This window comes from Prionailurus bengalensis, chromosome D4 (assembly GCF_016509475.1).
Source record: "Prionailurus bengalensis isolate Pbe53 chromosome D4, Fcat_Pben_1.1_paternal_pri, whole genome shotgun sequence".
In the NCBI taxonomy this organism is placed as follows: Eukaryota; Metazoa; Chordata; class Mammalia; order Carnivora; family Felidae; genus Prionailurus; species Prionailurus bengalensis.
This window is the reverse complement of record NC_057359.1, coordinates 44,830,355-44,848,008: the sequence shown is the minus strand read 5'-3', so window position 1 is coordinate 44,848,008 and position 17,654 is coordinate 44,830,355. Positions and strand designations below refer to the sequence as shown.

General features: G+C 41.8%; 1 protein-coding gene across 2 annotated transcripts in view; it reads left to right on the top strand.

Moving 5' to 3' along the window:
* MLLT3 (MLLT3 super elongation complex subunit) overlaps nucleotides 1-17,654 on the top strand; it is a 289,714-nt gene that overhangs the window by 262,395 nt on the left and 9,665 nt on the right. For both annotated transcript variants that reach the window (XM_043566262.1, XM_043566263.1), the window contains exons 6-9: nucleotides 5,774-5,849; nucleotides 7,743-7,872; nucleotides 10,505-10,604; nucleotides 16,498-16,569. In XM_043566262.1, coding sequence (XP_043422197.1) covers nucleotides 5,774-5,849; nucleotides 7,743-7,872; nucleotides 10,505-10,604; nucleotides 16,498-16,569 — 378 coding nt within the window. The remainder of the gene's footprint in view (nucleotides 1-5,773; nucleotides 5,850-7,742; nucleotides 7,873-10,504; nucleotides 10,605-16,497; nucleotides 16,570-17,654) is intronic.

Sequence of the window (17,654 nt, the reverse complement as noted above, 5' to 3'; positions counted from 1 at the left end):
TGCCTTTCTAATGGTCAAGCAAAGGAAATAATACGATAGAGTGACACAAAGATATATTATCTTTCTATATAATAAAGTTTTGTTCTTTTAGCATGTTTATTTTGAAGTGGTTATTAGTGTAAAATCAAATGAAAATAAAAGTTCTCATGTCTGCCCTTTTGATAATTCTTGCATCATTCTTGTGAGATTAAGTTAATCCGTGTTATTTCACAACTTTTTAATACTTAGTTCTTTGCTTGCCTGCAAGCTTACCTTTTGTTGACATACCTATCACAATATATTACCTATCAATGGGAATTTGGTAAGAGACTACACTCCTATGATGAACATTTCCCGTAATTGTTTAAAATGGATATGTCATTTTTCTTTAAAAATGAATTAAGTGTATATTTGAAAGCTGAGTTGGATTATCTTCAGTTTCTTATAGAAGAGACACTAAATGAGGTAGTCTTATTTTTTTTTCAGTTATATCAAGATACAGTTGACGTATAAAATTGTATTAGTTTAACCCATATAATGTAATCATTTGATACGTGGATATATTATGAAATGATTGCCACTGTGAGTTCAGTTAACACCCATCATAAATGAGATAGTCTTTTAAATGATATTATATGCTGGGGGGCCGGGGTGGCTCAGTCGGTTAAGCAACCAACTTTGGCTCAGGTCATGATCTTATGGTTTGTGGGTTCGAGCCCTGCATCGGGCTCTGTGCTTACAGCTCAGAGCCTAGAGCCTGCTTCAGATTCTATGTCTCCCTCTCTCTCTCTCTCTGCCCCTCCCCTACTTGCTCTCTGTATCTCTCTCTCTCTCAAAAATAAACATTAAAAAAAATTTAAATGGTATTATATACTGAGGAAAAAAAGTGTCAGATGATTATTAATTTTTAGTGAAGGAAGCACTAAACTGACAAGAACCTAGTACTCTAGTCACAAAAGTTGATAGAGATATAAATAAAGTGTATTACATTTGTGATTTCTTTGTTTAGCACTCACCCTTGACACAGTCTTTCTGGATATTTGTGCAAAAAAGATCATTTTTATTGCAGGCTCTATGTTTTCTTTTACTCAGCAAGGCAGAAATTTTGTGGAAAACAAGTAGCAATGTATCTAAAATCATTTCTGTTTAACTAGTTATATTCTCTCCCTTTCCGCTGAAGAAAAAAAAAAGGCATATATTATTCTCCCCCTTTTTTCTTTATTTTGATTGCTTTAAAGATCAAGTTGAAATTCTGTTCAGAAATACACGGCCTCTGAGAAAAGATGGCCTCTTCTGCCTTCTGATCACCTAAGGAGGAAGCCTTGCTCCCAGCGTAAGAAACAATGCCAGATTTACAAGCCCTCTCGCGTGACCTGCCTTGACAGGTGTTCTCTTCTGAAGCACTTAACTCGTACGAGTTGTAAACATGTGGTTTTTCTTACTCGTCTTGAACAAAAATAATCCTCCGTAGAAAATCCATTATAAAATGATTTCGCATAGCCATTTAATGCTGAAGATTCCATTGCAAATCTTGGTAGGCCCATTGTTTTGGTAGTAAAGATAGATCTTGTTTTAGGCAAAAGAGGACTATGGGGTCTATTGTAAGTAACAGTAGCAACCAGATGTTGATGAGGTACCCTCTAACAGTAGTGGGCTAGGGATTTTGATTCCATTGCACAATTTAACATTATCCCTTCCACCTGAGGTTCAGTGCCCTCGCTCTCAGAGGACCTTAATGCTGAAGCAGTAGAAATTGAGATGATTGTTGTTCATCCGAATAAAGTCAGGTTTTTATTAGATATTGGGAAAGGCTTGAGCAGGCAAGGTGAGAGAGAGATTCCCAAGTTTAACACTCAGTGAATGCTTGATATGATAATGAGTGTCATAGACCTTGAGGTGCTTAAGCCCAGGCTTCGGTCCCTGTGGAACACACTGTTTAAGCTTCATGTCTAGCGTTTGAGAACTTAGGAGGTCAGTTAAGCATGTGTCCTTTGGGCCTAAACAGGAAGAGGCCAAAACTTTTTTTGGTGGGGCAGATTTTGATATTTCATTTTTTTTTTCAACGTTTATTTTTTTATTTATTTTTGGGACAGAGAGAGACAGAGCATGAATGGGGGAGGGGCAGAGAGAGAGGGAGACACAGAATCGGAAACAGGCTCCAGGCTCTGAGCCATCAGCCCAGAGCCTGACGCAGAGCTCGAACTCCCGGACCACGAGATCGTGACCTGGCTGAAGTCGGACGCTTAACCGACTGCGCCACCCAGGCGCCCCGATATTTCAAAAACAAGTATCCAATTAGTAATGGAAATAATCAGAACCTCACTGAGGTTCCCTTACACTTAGGTTTTGGCACATATACATGTAAGGAGGGGACAAGAGGAAGCAATGATCTTTTCAGTCCTTGGGGTGTGTAAAGATCTTAATCTAGCTCTCTTTATGGTGAACAGTTTTTTAAAAAAAAAAAGCAACCTTTCCTCATTTATAAAGTCATCCTTGATTTGTGTTTTTGAAGAGTAAATCTGATTTTATGTTCAAATAAAATACAGACAAAGTGAGCAACGCTTTTTTGTTGTTGCTTGTTGGATGTGATAAACTGTAAGACTGTGTCAGCCCCATCTAATAGCAGAATAGCTTTTTGAGCAGTTAACATCGAGTCGAATTCTGCTGTGGTCTGGTTAGGTAAGTTTAAGGCCCATCCACTATGACGTGATTTTTGTACATGCTTCTTAAGTGTCTTTATTGAGTGGTAACTGCATTTTTTTCAGGGTGCTTTTCTTGCAAAACACTTTGATGAGAAGGCAAGGATGCTACTTCTAGAAACATCAATCAGTTTCTATTTTTTCTCATGATGCTTTTTTTTTCTCTTCCGCTTTCATAAATTTAAGATTCTTTCCAAAACATGCGTTTGCATTTAGAAGGAAAGAAATGATTAACCTAGTATCAGTGGTGTTCTGCTTGGAATTTTCATTAATACTGTTTGTTGAGCTTTTACAATATAAATATGCCCCGACCCGCCACACCAAACCCATTGAGTCAAAATTTCCATATGTATAGAATCCCCCCCTAACTGATTCTGATGAATATCCATGGCTATGAATCTCTGGATCCTTGATCAGCGGTTCTTAGAAGTCGGGTTGGTCCCCAGAACAGCAGCTGCGTCACCTGGGAACTTTTATGGAATCCAGGTTCTCATCCCTATCCCAGAATTATTGACTCAGAAACTCTGGAGTCGGACCCAGCTGTCTGTGTTTTAACAAGTCCTTCGGGTAATTCTAATGCCCATGAAAGTGGGAGACTCACTGTCTTTGATCATCCCAAGGGCTCATCCCTTGGCTCCCAAACCACAAATCCCTGTTCTGGTTACAAAAAGCTCCCAGGACATTGAAATCTGCTGTCCAGCATTCAACATTGTATCCTTTTCCATTCACCTCTGTTGCTGTAAACTTTCTGTGTTCATATTTGCAGTGAATTAAGCACTATCGCCCTTAAATCCTTTGCGGATCAGGCGTGGTGTTAATGATAAACATTGAACGAAAGCCTTTTTCTCCTGTTGTATTCTGTTCTTTACTCTTGGTCAATTTTCTGATGGTAACTGTGGAATCATTAACCTTGTTTGTGGTTAAGAAGCTAAAAGAAGGCTGCCTGCAGGTTTGGTTCTGGCCCTGGCATGATGCTTGAGGCAGATGGATCAAGTTTGGCAGGGGGTGGTTGGAGAGATGGCCACCATCCCCTCTTGCTTGCCCCATTAATGTCACTCTCAGCAAATAGCTCTGGCAGAACGGCTCCTTCGAGTCCAGTGCAACAGAACTGGTCCGGCAGGAGAGGGACCTAGAGCTCCCTCCACTCACTCGTAAGGAAACCTCCTTTTTGGCTCCCACATGGTTTCCAGAGCTCTCAAAAGAATACCATTTGCAGACACTTTTCATGGCTGAAAAGAGCGCCCTGGAGAGGAAAAGGAGTGCTCCACGGCGCCCAGGGGAAATGTTTTGCAGCTGGGCATTGCACACGACTGCTAGCCCAACGCCCGTGTGGTGGGCAGCTCACCTTTGTGGCTCGGCAGTGGACGCGCCACTCGGCAGACACGAAGAGCGCCTCACACAGGCGTTTGTGCTCGTGAACCACCTCTTGTGTGTGGGCCACAGACAGCAGCGTGGAGGACATCGTGCGGCACGTCTCCGGTACCTCTTGCAGCGGTGAAGGGTTGGTGGCCGCCTGCTGCTCATTAGAGATCCTGTCTGGCTCTTTTCCTGCGGGATGAGTGGTAAACTGCTGACACCTGTTTTCCCATCCAGCCCGAGGACGTGAAGTGTGCATTTGGAAGGCCTGAAAGTGCTTCCTTGTGTCTGAGTCTGGATCTCGGTGTTGCCGGGGGAGGAGGGGGTTGGGAGTCGGTGGGGGGCAGGGAGATGAAACAGTCGGTGGGGAGAAAACCGCATTATCGACGGGACTGAGGTTCTCCTCATGGAGCGGCTTCCGTTGGTGCTCTTAAGTTTGTCTTCCACGTGGCCCTGATAACTCGGGCGCCCACTGAGCAACGTAGGAAGAAGATAGGTCCTGTACATGGAAAGACCTCATGTTTTTCTCGGATAACATGAGTGTGTAGGTGAGGCTGTGAGCACATTAGAAAGTGGGTGGAAATAGCCCACTCTTGCAGCCAAATGTACCAACAGTAGGTTATGTTAAATTTGGCCTAAATCCGTAAAATTCGACTGTGTTGATGGTATGATCAAATTCTTTGCACTGTTCTGTCCATGCATTTGCTCTTCCCGTTTTTACCTACTGCAAAGCCTTCTAGAAAGTGGCAGATGGTGGAACAGAGGGCCTGATGCTCTGCCTTCAGTCACAGATACAGAGTGCCTGCTGTATGCAGTGCTTGATGCTAAGTATGAGGTGATAACAAGAAGCACCAGAGAGACCCCCGCACCCCTGCCTTTTCAAGTCCCCGCAGTCTGCTGGAGGGAAAAGACACATGCATCACAGGTCGCGCGACACTGCAGCATATCACAGAAGCAAACAGATGAGAGCCACGTTTTCAGTGGGTTTGGAAAAGGAAGACATCTGTGAGTTGGACAGGCCAGGGAGGGAGTGGCATTTGTCCTGGGTGTTAGAGGATGAGGAGAGTCCATGGTGAAGGAGTGGGACACGTGTATGATGCTTTCTCCCTGCATCTGTAGGCTGTGGAATTAAAGGGTGCTTTTTGTTTTTAATTTTGTTTTTTTAAGTGGTGGCAACATTTCCCCATGACTCATTTGTGAGACTTGGCCAGATCTCCTTGTGAACATTACCTCTATTTGCAAACTGTGGATGAATGGGGTTAGGGTTGGGTCATGGCCTTGGACCAGAGTGAAATTAACTGGCTCATAATGTGATTGAACCAGTGACCTTGGCCTCATTACCACTATGTTTTAACCGGTCGAGTCCATCAAACATTGCAGAAAGGGCAATCAAGGTAATCTTTTAGAAGGAGATTTGGATAGCAGTAAACACGGGCGTGAAATCAAAGCCAGGTTCTTCCCTCATGTAGCACCCAGGTGTTTGTCTCATCATCCTTGAATTTGTATACTTGTTTCTGCGTCTAGTAAAAATATGGCGGACAAAACACAGAGGACAGCGTGACTCTCCTGTGTCACCGCTTTTGGCCGAATGCATCGTGTTGTCATTGTTCTTACGCAGTGCCAGACTGTTTTTGAAGAGCAGAATATTTGGGGGCAACAATGTTGTTTTTAATTTTGGATGTGTGATGGCCCCGCCCCCCGCCCCAAATGTATTGATTGTGGCTTTCTCTTCTTTCAAGTCTGAACAGCCCAGTCCTGCCAGTTCCAGCTCCAGCTCCAGCTCCAGCTTCACACCATCCCAGACAAGGCAACAAGGTATCAGTATCCCCCAGGCACACTGGGAGACGTTTTTTCTCATAAAACATCTTGATGAGTTGATTTATGGCCTTATTTTCTAGTGTTTTATTATTTGAATGATAACTTGGCTTTTATGCAGTTGTATTTATTTCCCCTAGGAATGAGCTGGAGTATTGTTCTGATGTATGAGGCCGGCCTCTAGAAATTCCCCCTTTTCCAGTCCCTGCCTTCAGAGTCCCATTTTACAAAAGGATTATAGACCTAGCCCATTCCAGGGAGCTCCCCAAGGAAATACAATAGCAAAAGCTGGAGTTGAGAGGCTGCGACATAGAGAAATAGGTTTTTACTCTCCCTCCTGGATGTCTTTCATTTTATTTATTTGTTTCTTCTACAGATTAATAGACCTGTTTTCTTTGGCAAGTGTTAATTTGCTGTCTTGAAAACATATTTTCCCTCTAGTTGAACTTTAAAATAAAGAGATTTAAATGTAAAGAAATCGAACACGTTTAAACCAGAACATTAACCAAATGTGTATTTTACACATTTTCCGTGTGTGGAAATCTTCAAATAAGGTCTCCTTTTTTTTTTTTTTTTTTTTTAAACATGAAAAGTGAGATCGTATCAAGGAATAATTTGGTTTTGAGCATCATGTTGCACTTTCCCTTTCTCACTGACCATACTCAATTCCTGATGGTCTTCTGTGTTTTGAAAAGGATTAAACTGTTGTATGTATTTGGGCTAAGGCTAAGCTTCCAGGAAAAAAATAAAAGACACTGACCATTTTGGCTATTCAAATTTCTTGTTACGCTCACTTCCAAAGATATAAGCCCACTACAAAAGCAGAGGCATTTGGGTTTTGCAGAGTGTGAGATTGTGAAGAATCAACGCTTATTTTAGAACTGACTTAGTGATAGCTGAGATATTTATGTCATAGATTAGACTTTAGGACTCGCCTAATCCAGAATAAAAATGCCTCTCTCACTTTCTTGATTGCCTCCACAGTGTCTTCTTTAACATTAAAGAGAGTGGTCTTGTTTTCATCACATTTAGAGCAGTCAAATGAAAATAAGCCATGCTGAATCTGAATTTTTTTTCCTTCCCCCCCCCCCCAGTTATATCCCGTTCTAGAATAAAACTAGTTATGGCTTTCTCTCTCTCTCTCTCTCTCTCTCTCTCTCTCTCTCTCTCTCTCTGTCCCATCTTATGCTGGATACTCTCTTGAATTTTCTGGGCATCTGATTTATTGCATGGTTTTATTTATGTAAATATATGCTGGTATTTTGCCAGGAATTTCTTAAGCAAAATAAAAATTGGCTGCACAACATTGTTGCTTGCCCAAGACCTGGTGTCCAAGATCAATATGAAGATCAGAGATAGTACCTTACACCATGGAATTGAAATACTTTATAATCTGAACTTGACTGAAATGCTTGCTTGACCTGAAATTGACCTTGAAATAAAAGGAACAGCTAAACCTTAATAGATCAAAAACTACCACACAAAGGCTGCATTGCCAAGAACAAGTTACAACCATGGTGATTTATTAGCCTCAACTTTTCAATACATGGATTAACCTAACAAAACATTCAATTTACTAATAGACCTTTCTGTTCCTTTGTAGTTGTAATTTTTCTTAGAGAAAAAAATACACAGTAACACATTCCTAGGAAATAGAGATTTTCCGATGAACATCCTGGGGCATCTGTTCTGAAAACAATAGTGTTTTGGTTAGATATGACATTCCCGAAACTACCAAATTTGTTTTGTAAATTGTATAAGTATATATAATAATGGGTTTGTTTGTTTGTTTTCTGTGACCAGTGTTCAGTGCTGGTGAGCAGTCCTGTGTGTCTAATATGACTAAGTGTGCTTGAAGTCACGTGATTGATTGTGTTTACTGTCATTCCTCAGGTCCTTTAAGGTCAATAATGAAAGATCTACATTCGGATGACAATGAGGAGGAATCAGATGAGGCAGAGGATAATGACAATGACTCCGAGATGGAGAGACCTGTAAATAGAGGAGGCAGCCGAAGCCGCAGGTGAGTGACTTCCCAGGGGTGCAGCTCCCTGCGGTGGAAGCCTGCCCGTTCCCTAGCCTTCCCAGTGGAACCACAGCAAAGGTGTGAAACACCAAACCCTGTGCCTGTGGTAACTGGTCACATTCGTGTCCGTTGGGTCCCCCTGGCGTGCCTATATTCACCTTTACAGGGAACTCTGTATCCCGTTTCTCAGGGAGCAGAGGTTTTTTCTCTAAACATTCTGTGGGGAAAACGTCCTATTAGGAGTCCTTGTTCTTGAAAGCATACGTCAAGGTAGCAGGACTGACAGCTGAAGTAAACTCCGTTCTCATTTGAAGAATGTGCATAGTAGATCCGTTGCTATAGTCTCAGAATTTAAGGAAACATGTTTGCTGTTTGTAGCTGGAAATATGTAATTGGCTCCAGTGAATTATGTGTGTGACCTAATTAAAACTAGGATCACCTGTGTGTGTTTTCCAGAAAATAAATTCCTTTTAAGTGTGCTGACAATTAGGTTCCTTAAGTAGCTTTAATGCTGTGAGGCATAATTCCACATTAGAAGATGGTAATTCATGTCACTTATAATTAATAGTCAACTTGAAATTGCCTTGAGGGTTTTATTTCTTTATCACGAGGAAAACAAATAGGCATGCTTACTTTAATGTGTTTGAGTAGAAAAAATATGAATCTACTTGAACTTAAAATCCAATTACATTTATAATACTTCGCATTAAATCTTTTCCCATTACCCATTACTGTGTAAAAGGCCCTAAAATTCCTTAAAAGAATACCATCTTAACCCAAACTGGACAGAGCATGTGTTTCCTAATTGGTATTTCCTCAGCGTCCTTGGAGAAGGGCTCCTTGGAGTATATGCCCTCTCAGACCTCTCGGTGATTCTTCCGTGTGGCCACTCAGTACTTACCCTCAATACCTCTTCCTCTACCTTGTCCCCCAAACGCATCGATCTATGGTTTTTTTTTTTGAATAGGAGAAAATAAGGAGCCTTATGGCCTTGGCTTTGTAACATTTCCCTTTAGAATTTTTTACTCTGCCAAGAAGTAAACTAAAGGGTAGGACAGAAAGACCTAAAAAAGGACCAGAATGTGGCCGTGAGCATATTTTATAACAGCCCCAAACCCTGACTGCTCTCACATTTACCTGATGCAAAACACGTGACCTATTGAGCCAATTTCCAGTTATTGTGATTTAGAAAATCTAGATGTTCCGTGACTGTGGAGGCTCACCCCCTTGGTACTCCTTCCTCTGAGTCCGTGCAGGTCAAATCCCACACGCTCGCGTGTTGTCTGATGCCATGCACGTTGTTAGAGATCCGCGTCTTTCCCCCGCCTGCCATGTGCTGTTAGCACAGCAGCGCCTGGGTAACATTTGGTCTTCCCTGCACTTGTAAAGTCCCCACTGTTTAATCAGCTTAAATACTCAGCCTTACCACTTCAGTCAAGAAGCATTTTAAAGCAGCGCTTCAACTGAACACTTCATTAATGTAATTTAGTTAAGAAAAACAAGTTCCATCAGTTTTTGCTAAAAGGATGTCCTAGTGTATCCTTTTCATTTCCTATCTTGTATCTCGTCTATCTGAATATATTACAGGGCTGGAATGTGATTGCCTATTCAGAGCAAAAGAAAAACTGTCCTGATTTCTAGAGCATTTTCTGTCTCTGAAAAGAATATTATATTAGGTGACTGTATAGCCCAGGAGAGGGAGCAGACTCTGAAGGGCATTTCAGAAAGAGGGTATACATACACCAGTGTAGAATAAAGAAATATCTCGTACTCTGGCTGGAAGAAAATTCTATTTTGTTCTGAAAAGAGAAAAACAGGGGAGGGGTTGAATTTTTGTCATCTTTGGTTGTTGAAAGATATTAGGGTTCTTTAAACAGGCATCCCAAACACACTGTCTTTTCGTCTTGCTGAAGTAGATTTCCAATGAATTGTTGTATCAGTGTTCAAAACCAGGGCCAGCCTTGAATCACCGCACGGTAGAAATAGTTGGCATGGGTCTAGCACGTTGGGCTTCACACAGCCCATCCTCGATGTCCCCCTGAGCTGTCAGTCACACAGGGCTGTTGTGTGACTGACACATACTCTCCTTCGCCACTGTTTCTACTCCCACAGCCTGTACTTTTGCTGTATTGGTGAAGTGTTCACCTGTCGCAGAGAGGTGGCGGGGGGGGGGGGGGAGGGCGGTTTGGAAGGAAAGATAGTAACCTACAAACTGATTTTGCCGACCTTCTGCAGGCTTGGGTAACATGCTCGATGGTAGTAGGTGGGTGGAGTTGGAGCAGGGAGATCAACGGGGCCCGTAAAATATAGTGGCTGAACACCAGCCTTGGGCTCTATTGCCTGGGTCTGAATCCCAGGGCCACCACTTTTACCTCTTGCCCCTCGGCGGGTGACCTAGTCTAAGTCTGTTTCCTCATCTGTCGAAATAAGGGTCATTAAAATGAGACATAGCCGGCAAAACACTCAACACGGTTCCAAATACAAAGGAAGCGCCAGTATGTGTTAGCAGTTGTATGAGTTACACCAAGTTTTCAATGATTTAGCGTTTGGATTCCTTGCTTTCTGCGCCTGTTTCCATAGATGTGTTAAGAACTGTCTGTACTGATGCGTGTGACTTGTTTCTTTTCAGAGTTAGCTTAAGTGACGGTAGCGACAGTGAAAGCAGTTCGGCTTCTTCACCCCTACATCACGAACCCCCGCCACCCTTATTAAAAACCAACAACAACCAGGTAAATTGCTGGGTTTGCATTCTTCAAGACTCTGCAAAATTAGGTGTGATCATTTCTACAAAGTACACAAAACTTTATTTTTATTTTTTAATGCTTATTTATTATTTTTGAGAGACAGAGCAGGGGAGGGGCAGAGAGAGAGGGAGACACAAAATCAGAAGCAGGCTCCAGGCTGTCAGCACAGAGCCCGACGCGGGGCTCGAACCCACAAACTGTGAGATCATGACCTGAGCCAAAGTCAGATGTTTAACCGATTAAGCCACCCATGTGCCCCAAAGCACAGAAAAGGTTTTAGCCCTTAATTAAAAAACAAAAACAAAACAAACCCTCCCTCTTGATATCAAATAAATGGGAATCTACAACCCTAGGAATAAACACACAGTTGGGGTAAAAGAGAACTTCTGTTGTCATGAAAAGTGTGTTCCCTCGGATGGGTTAATTACACGGGATGCCGGTAGGGATGGTGACAGAAAGTGCTGCTCCTGATTTCTGTATGTTCTTCCCCCTCCTCAGCAGTAAGTAGGCTAATTTAATGAATTAGAAAGACTATACCTGTAGAAGCTAGTTTAAAACCTGGTTCTTTGTTTTACTAATTGACAGTAGTTTACAACTTTAAATCTTTCATCCTCCGGTTCCTCATCTGTAAATGGTGATATTACTACCTGCCTTGCTGGCTTCTGAGGAGGATGATAAATAATATATTTGTGAAGAACAAGAGGTCATGCTTAGACCTACTTGGCACTTTAGGTGATGGGAGTAGATTTTATTAGTATAGGTGCTGTATCTCTGTGTGCTCCTCCAGGAAAGATCATCCTTTGGGATTATAAGAAATCGTTAATAAAATGCAGAGTAAATAATGGTCATTATCGTTGTCCTAACTTGAGCAAAAGGAAGACATTAATTTAATAGTCAACTCAGAATATAGTTATTTGGATAAGGTCTAAGCAAAACTTTGAAAGTTCTGATGAAGAGCTTTTGTCAAACAAATGATTAAGACTGGGATATTTTAAATACTAAAACTAATTTCAAGGAGCATGAATATTGTAAAAGCCTCATAGTGCATTGAGTTGATACACTCACTTATGTAAGCTATTCTTATCTGTTTGTCTAGGCAGATTCCCCGTGACCTCTAGAATAATTGCCTAATCCAAGTTATCATATGAATATTATGAACTTGAAAATAAAAGAACTGTGCTTTTCGGAAATTATTCTTTTTCACAGGTGTCCTACAATTTTAAACGGTCTTGTCCTTGAACTTGTGACTTGCGATCGTTGCTTTACGGGGAAAATGGCGATTCTTTAGCTGACGATGTTTTCTTTAAATTTTGCATAAAGCATAAGATCTCGTAAAAATTAAAATACCTCATTTATAAAGTTTGCCCGCAACTTAAAGCCTCCATTGTGGAGTAGGGATAATATCAGTGTTGCCTGCCTCTCCAGTTAACATTCAACTGCAGTTTCTTTGTGGCCTACATGTGAATGCCAGCCCAGCCTCATTGTGTTACAGACTGGCTCTTCAAGGGGTCAGTACATTCTTCCTCCCTACCCTACCTCCCCGCACCCATGTGCCCCCCACCTCCAGTGCCCGCCATGCCCCCATCACACATCAAGCACTTCAGGGACAAGTGAAGACTAAAGCACATAACCATCATCACCAATCAGTTGCGAAGAGCCCTAGGCTGGCTAACTAGATAACTTGGGTTTCTTTTGTAAATTTGTGCTTCAGTATAAGCTGGCAAAAGAATAGAATTTGGACTTTGAACATTTTTGCATATTTAATTTAAACCTATGGAGCCCTGATTTCCGCTTCCAGTGGTGTGTGTGTGTGTGTGTGTGTGTGTGTGTGTGTGTGTATTAGAACCAGGGTCCCTCGTGAGCAGCCAGAGTGGCACTGTCAGGAGTTAGGGGCATTAGGTATATCCCTCCTGAAGCCCCCCATCTTGCCTTTAGAACTGCCCTTGAACACTTCCTGGATGGGCAGTCTTGAGTTGACTTGGCTCAAGTCTGGGCTTCAGAGAAAGGTTTGGATTCTTTGTCAGACTTTTTTTTTTTTTTTTTTAAACCTGTCTAGCAAAACGAGACTGAAAAATGAATAGTATCATCTATCTGGTGAGGGTAAAAATTACTTTATCCAATTAGATAGCATACCACTGGTTCCTTGGCATATGTTTATTCGATAAATGTAGCTTCACACATGTGAATCATCAATCTGTCAGGAATACTCAGTTATATGTCACTTCCTCCATGCACCTATAAGCATAATAAGAAAGTCCATATGCTTTCACTTTGAGCTAGTCTAGGGTAAGAAATACACGTACCACAAGAGCTCTAATCTCTTTAGAGCATTCTTGGAACTGAGAGAACAAGAAAAGGTTTTTAAAACTTTGTTTAGTATTGATTTCTTAACCCCTCAAATCACCTGCATTGGTTCAGGTTTGGTGTTATCCCTTTGAAGTCCGTGTTGTAGGACTTCTTAAAAAATTGCTAATCTTATTCTCCATGCTGATGAAGTGAAATAATAAGAATTTCTTAAAAATATAAAAGTCCCCTAAATTTCACCCTCGGATGTGTTTTCAGTCTTCATTTGAAAGTATGCATGAGAATTTGAAGTTTCCCATCAAATAAAATCGATGAAAACAGACCTTCCATTTCACGGTTAGGCCTTCTTAGTGTGAATTTCCTTCGCTGCTGTGTGTCTTCACATTTCTATAAATTACCAGGCAAAGCCGAGTTTGCCTTACCCGTTCTCAGTTCTTCCAGGGACTAGGGAAAAGGGAAAGTGCTAATTGAGTCAAACATTTTCTAACTATTGAAAAAAAGTGAACAGAGAGCCACATGTCAACAAAGCAAGTAATTAACCTGAGTATTGTTACGAGCTGCTAGCGATCATTAACATGAAAGACCGATCAGAAGAGGATCCATCTGCTGAATAATTGAGTTGTCAGTCCTCACAAAGGGATGCAGAAAAAATAATAATCTTGAAAGTCTGATTCTCAAGCCATATCCTCAGATTAAGGATCTTCGCTCGGTTTTCTGGGACCACCATGTGTAGAAACGGTGCTTCTTGGCGGTCTGGGTGGCAGTTTCCTTCAGTAAAGCCTCGTCGGCAATAATAGTGAGTGCTGTGCCATTTTAACCAGAGGTGTTTTGTTTTGTTTAACTACAAACCTCCCATATGTGTGAGTTTCAAAATCAAAATTCCAGATCCTTTTTGGCTGAAAGCATGGAGGAGAAGGGGGTGGGGAAGAGGGGCCTTGAGGGAAGGAAGTGCTCCATTGGACCCAAGTTAATATTCAGAATATCATAAATTACCTATCCGCCTGCAAGGCATGTTGAAAGAAATTAAAGAGTCTATCTAGTTAAACTGGTTTGAAATAAGCCCATGGAAGACAAGGTGCTGTGTACTTTTATATTCTGGAGTCGTTTCCTTAAAGATAAGAAATGATCATAAATAAAACAATTGTCTTCAGCTTGGCTCCGCTCTCTCAGAATGAGGTTTTGACAAAGCTGTTTATTTTGGAGCAGGGAGAGATCAAAGAAGGAAGATGAACTGAGCCCTCTCCGGGCAGCCACTCAGTAACTTGAGGCGGATCACTGACACCCGGAGCTTTTGTTCCTGCCACTGAAGCTTCAGAAGAAAGAAACTAGGATCTCAATGTAGTTTGGCCTTCTGTGCTGTCGCACTTACGGAATGTGTAGGGTGGGACTCAAGTGCCCTGAATGTTCTGTTTTCTGCTCTGAAGAGAAGGTGGTAGAACTCTCTAAACCTAGTGAGCAAAGTTGCATTACAAATACAGAGCCCTCAGTCCCTTTGACCCCGGGAGTGCAGTGACTGACTTGGCCCCCCCTACCCACCGTCCGAGTGGGACAAGATAGGAACACAATTCAGTTTTCTAGTGCATTAGGCAAGCACGCAGGCACTGTTTTTCTCTCTGGCCTGAAATCTCAGCAGATTGTCTCTGCTTTGCCCCACCGTGTGGTCTGAGTTGGCGAGGAGTGCCATCTACTGACCTACTTACTCCTAGGTCTCAGAGCTCTGAGTTTCCCTGGAGGTCTCATTTCCAGCAACAATAGAGAGAAGGAAATTCTGAATGTAGCGGAGTGTTGGGTTTCCTGTACAGTGCAGCATGTGAAAAACGATTGCCTTGCCCCACTGATTAAGTAATTTCCTTGTGTTGCCCAAAGCATTGTATTTGAAGTGAGTGAGCCTGGTCAGATTGGTCATCTGGTTATCTTAATTTTAAAACTGAAGAAATTCTCAGGAAAGGCTCTGTTAGAAGCTCACTTCTTACGTGTGCATCATTCTAAATTCAAAGGAAAAGATATCCTTTTGAAAGCAGTTGGTCTTTTCCAGAATGTCATGGTCCTATCCTCGACAGGTAAAATGGTTATTGGTAGTATAAAATTTTACAGCTGAATGGGAACCTGGACATTTTCTTGTTCATCTCTTCCATTTCGTCTCATTTTTTTGAGGTCCGAAATGTTAAATAATAGGGCTATGGACCTGAACTTGAGTATCTGAGCCCAATCAGTGCTCTTTCCCCCACAAATTAAAAGTGAACTCATTTTAAAATCATTTTTGTATTATGGAATATGGTAGATTTTTGAATAGAACTATGAGTGTGTGTGTTACAGCAGAGAATGGATAAGGAGCGATGGGAATATGAGACATCTATTTATTCATTACTTATTTACTTTTAAATGTTTGTTTATTTTAAGAGAGAGTGCACGGGAGGGGCAGAGAGAGGGAGAGAGAATCCCAAGCGGGCTCCATCCACACTGTCAGTACAGAGCCCAGTGTGGGGCTCGAACCCACGAACCATGAGATCATGACCTCAGCTAAAATCAAGAGTTGGACGCTTAACCTAATGAGGCATGCAGGCACCCAGGAATATGAGACTTCTTAAATATATCCTTTATTTGGCATTTTCCTCCATAATATTAGCTTCTGAGATTATAACTCACTTGGTAATGAGGTTATCATGAAAAAGACAAATTACTTTGCTTTTTCTGTTTATGTACATTTGTAAACACTCATCAATAAATTCAGTGGATCTCAGCAATTTGAAACGAGGCCCATTTAAAAATATTTCCCTCATAATCCTCAATTCCGAAGACTCCAATAAATCAGCTGTATTTATTAAATAATAATTTGTTTCTCCTTTTTATTAATTAGAAACCTAGCTCCCCACGGAAACATCTAAACAGCATGCCAAACTACTGTTCGTATCCTACGTTGAAATTGGTTCCTATAAAATGACAGGCGCTTGCTATTTTATCACGGGTAGACACATCATTTCTTGAGCCATGGAAGATAGCCCTGCCTGGCTCTTGATTTCTTGAGTTGGAGGATGCCAGGTTGGGAGCAACCAGTATAACTGATGGCCATCTTCATTTTCACAGCTGCATCAATTTAGTGGATATGAGTAATTTTTAGAATCCGAAAGACAGGTACTAAAAAGGGGCATTTGAGTGTTTGTTTTATCATCCCTAGCATACTGAGCACTGGTAGTCATGCTGAAACAGCAGAATGAATAAGAAAAAAAAAAATCTTGCCGGAGGGGACTATAATCTCGTATAACTCAGCTGCTGTGCATATGTGTGAGAGTGTTGTCACAAAAAAGCAGCAGCCTGGGAAGCTTAGATCAATTTCCTTATCGTCAACTTCTTTTTTTAAAGTCTTTTGGCCTGACTCAGCATTTCAGATATAAGTCCTTTATTTTCCAAGAAAGAGTAAGATTAGATGAGACGAAAGAAAATGTGTAGAGGAGACTTGCTGTTTGGAAAGTGATCTTATTGTAGGACATTTCATTCGTAAGTGCCTTTGTTTAGGTGGCAGGTCAGCTACGAAGTGCTTGAAATCAAGTTTAACAGCGTTCTCTTTGATCCCTAGATTCTTGAAGTGAAAAGTCCAATAAAGCAAAGCAAATCAGATAAGCAAATAAAGAACGGGGAATGTGACAAGGTAGGTTTCCAGGGCGTTCTATGAGTGCTGCAGCACTGACGTGTCTTCCATTTCCTTGTGTTTCCCTCAAACATCCTTGGTGGTTCCCCTTTCATTTCTGCATCGGAAGTGCCCAGCACCACCCCCACCCCCCTCACCAAATGAGCACTTTTCCTCGGTGCTTTGTAGTTGATTTTCCAAGTCTTGCTTAGATCTTCAGCGTTAAGCTGGGCCCATATGCTACCATTTGCCACGATGCCTGTATTGCCAAGGGATTTGGGGCACACTGAATTGGGAGGTAAGAAAATCATGGTGGAGGTAGAGGGTTGAGGAGTCTCAGCCACAAGGGAGCAGGACGCCCGAGCCTCATGTAACGTGCTTTCCAAGTGTGCATCGTGCATTCGACATCTGACTTCCAGACCTGTTGCGGGCAGGGTGATAACATGCTCTGCAGGATCAGGCTAGGCCTGACTAAAGCTTCACCAACCTTTCCTTTGCCTTCGCTGCAAACGACGCTAGAAAAACCCATGCAGTTATGCTAACAAAGATTCATGAGTCTGAGCATATGGAAAGAGAGGTACGCTTCTGTCCTTGCAAGGGAGCTTTTGACAAACCAGATGCTAATATGGATAGCGATCTCTAGTTTTCATAAGACATTCTCTTCTGTCACTTCCTATTTACTGGCGATGTTAGGTATGACCAGGAAAGCTTTTTTTTTTTTTTAATAGAGTTTGTCCTGATGTAATTGGTAATGTGCATTTATACTCCCATGTTCAAATTTAGACTTTTCTTTAGTTGAACCTTAGTTAAAAATCTTCTGAGATGGAAGAATTAAAAAAAAAAAGTGATAGCCTGTGATAATATGTTTAAATTCACAATTTAGGATTGAGTACCCTTTCTCTCTGTGGAGGGTGTTACCAGGAGAGGGTGAGTCTGCTCCTTTGAATCTTGTTGAGAGCACATAAGTGCAAGAATTGCCCCTCGTAAAAAAGCTGGCTTTATACGAGTTGGCCAGGAGAGACTTGGTCTGCAAAGGCCTTGGGTACCGAGTCCACGCAGCCCCGGGAAGGGTGGTAGAACGGGGAACCTCCACCTGCTGCTTGTAT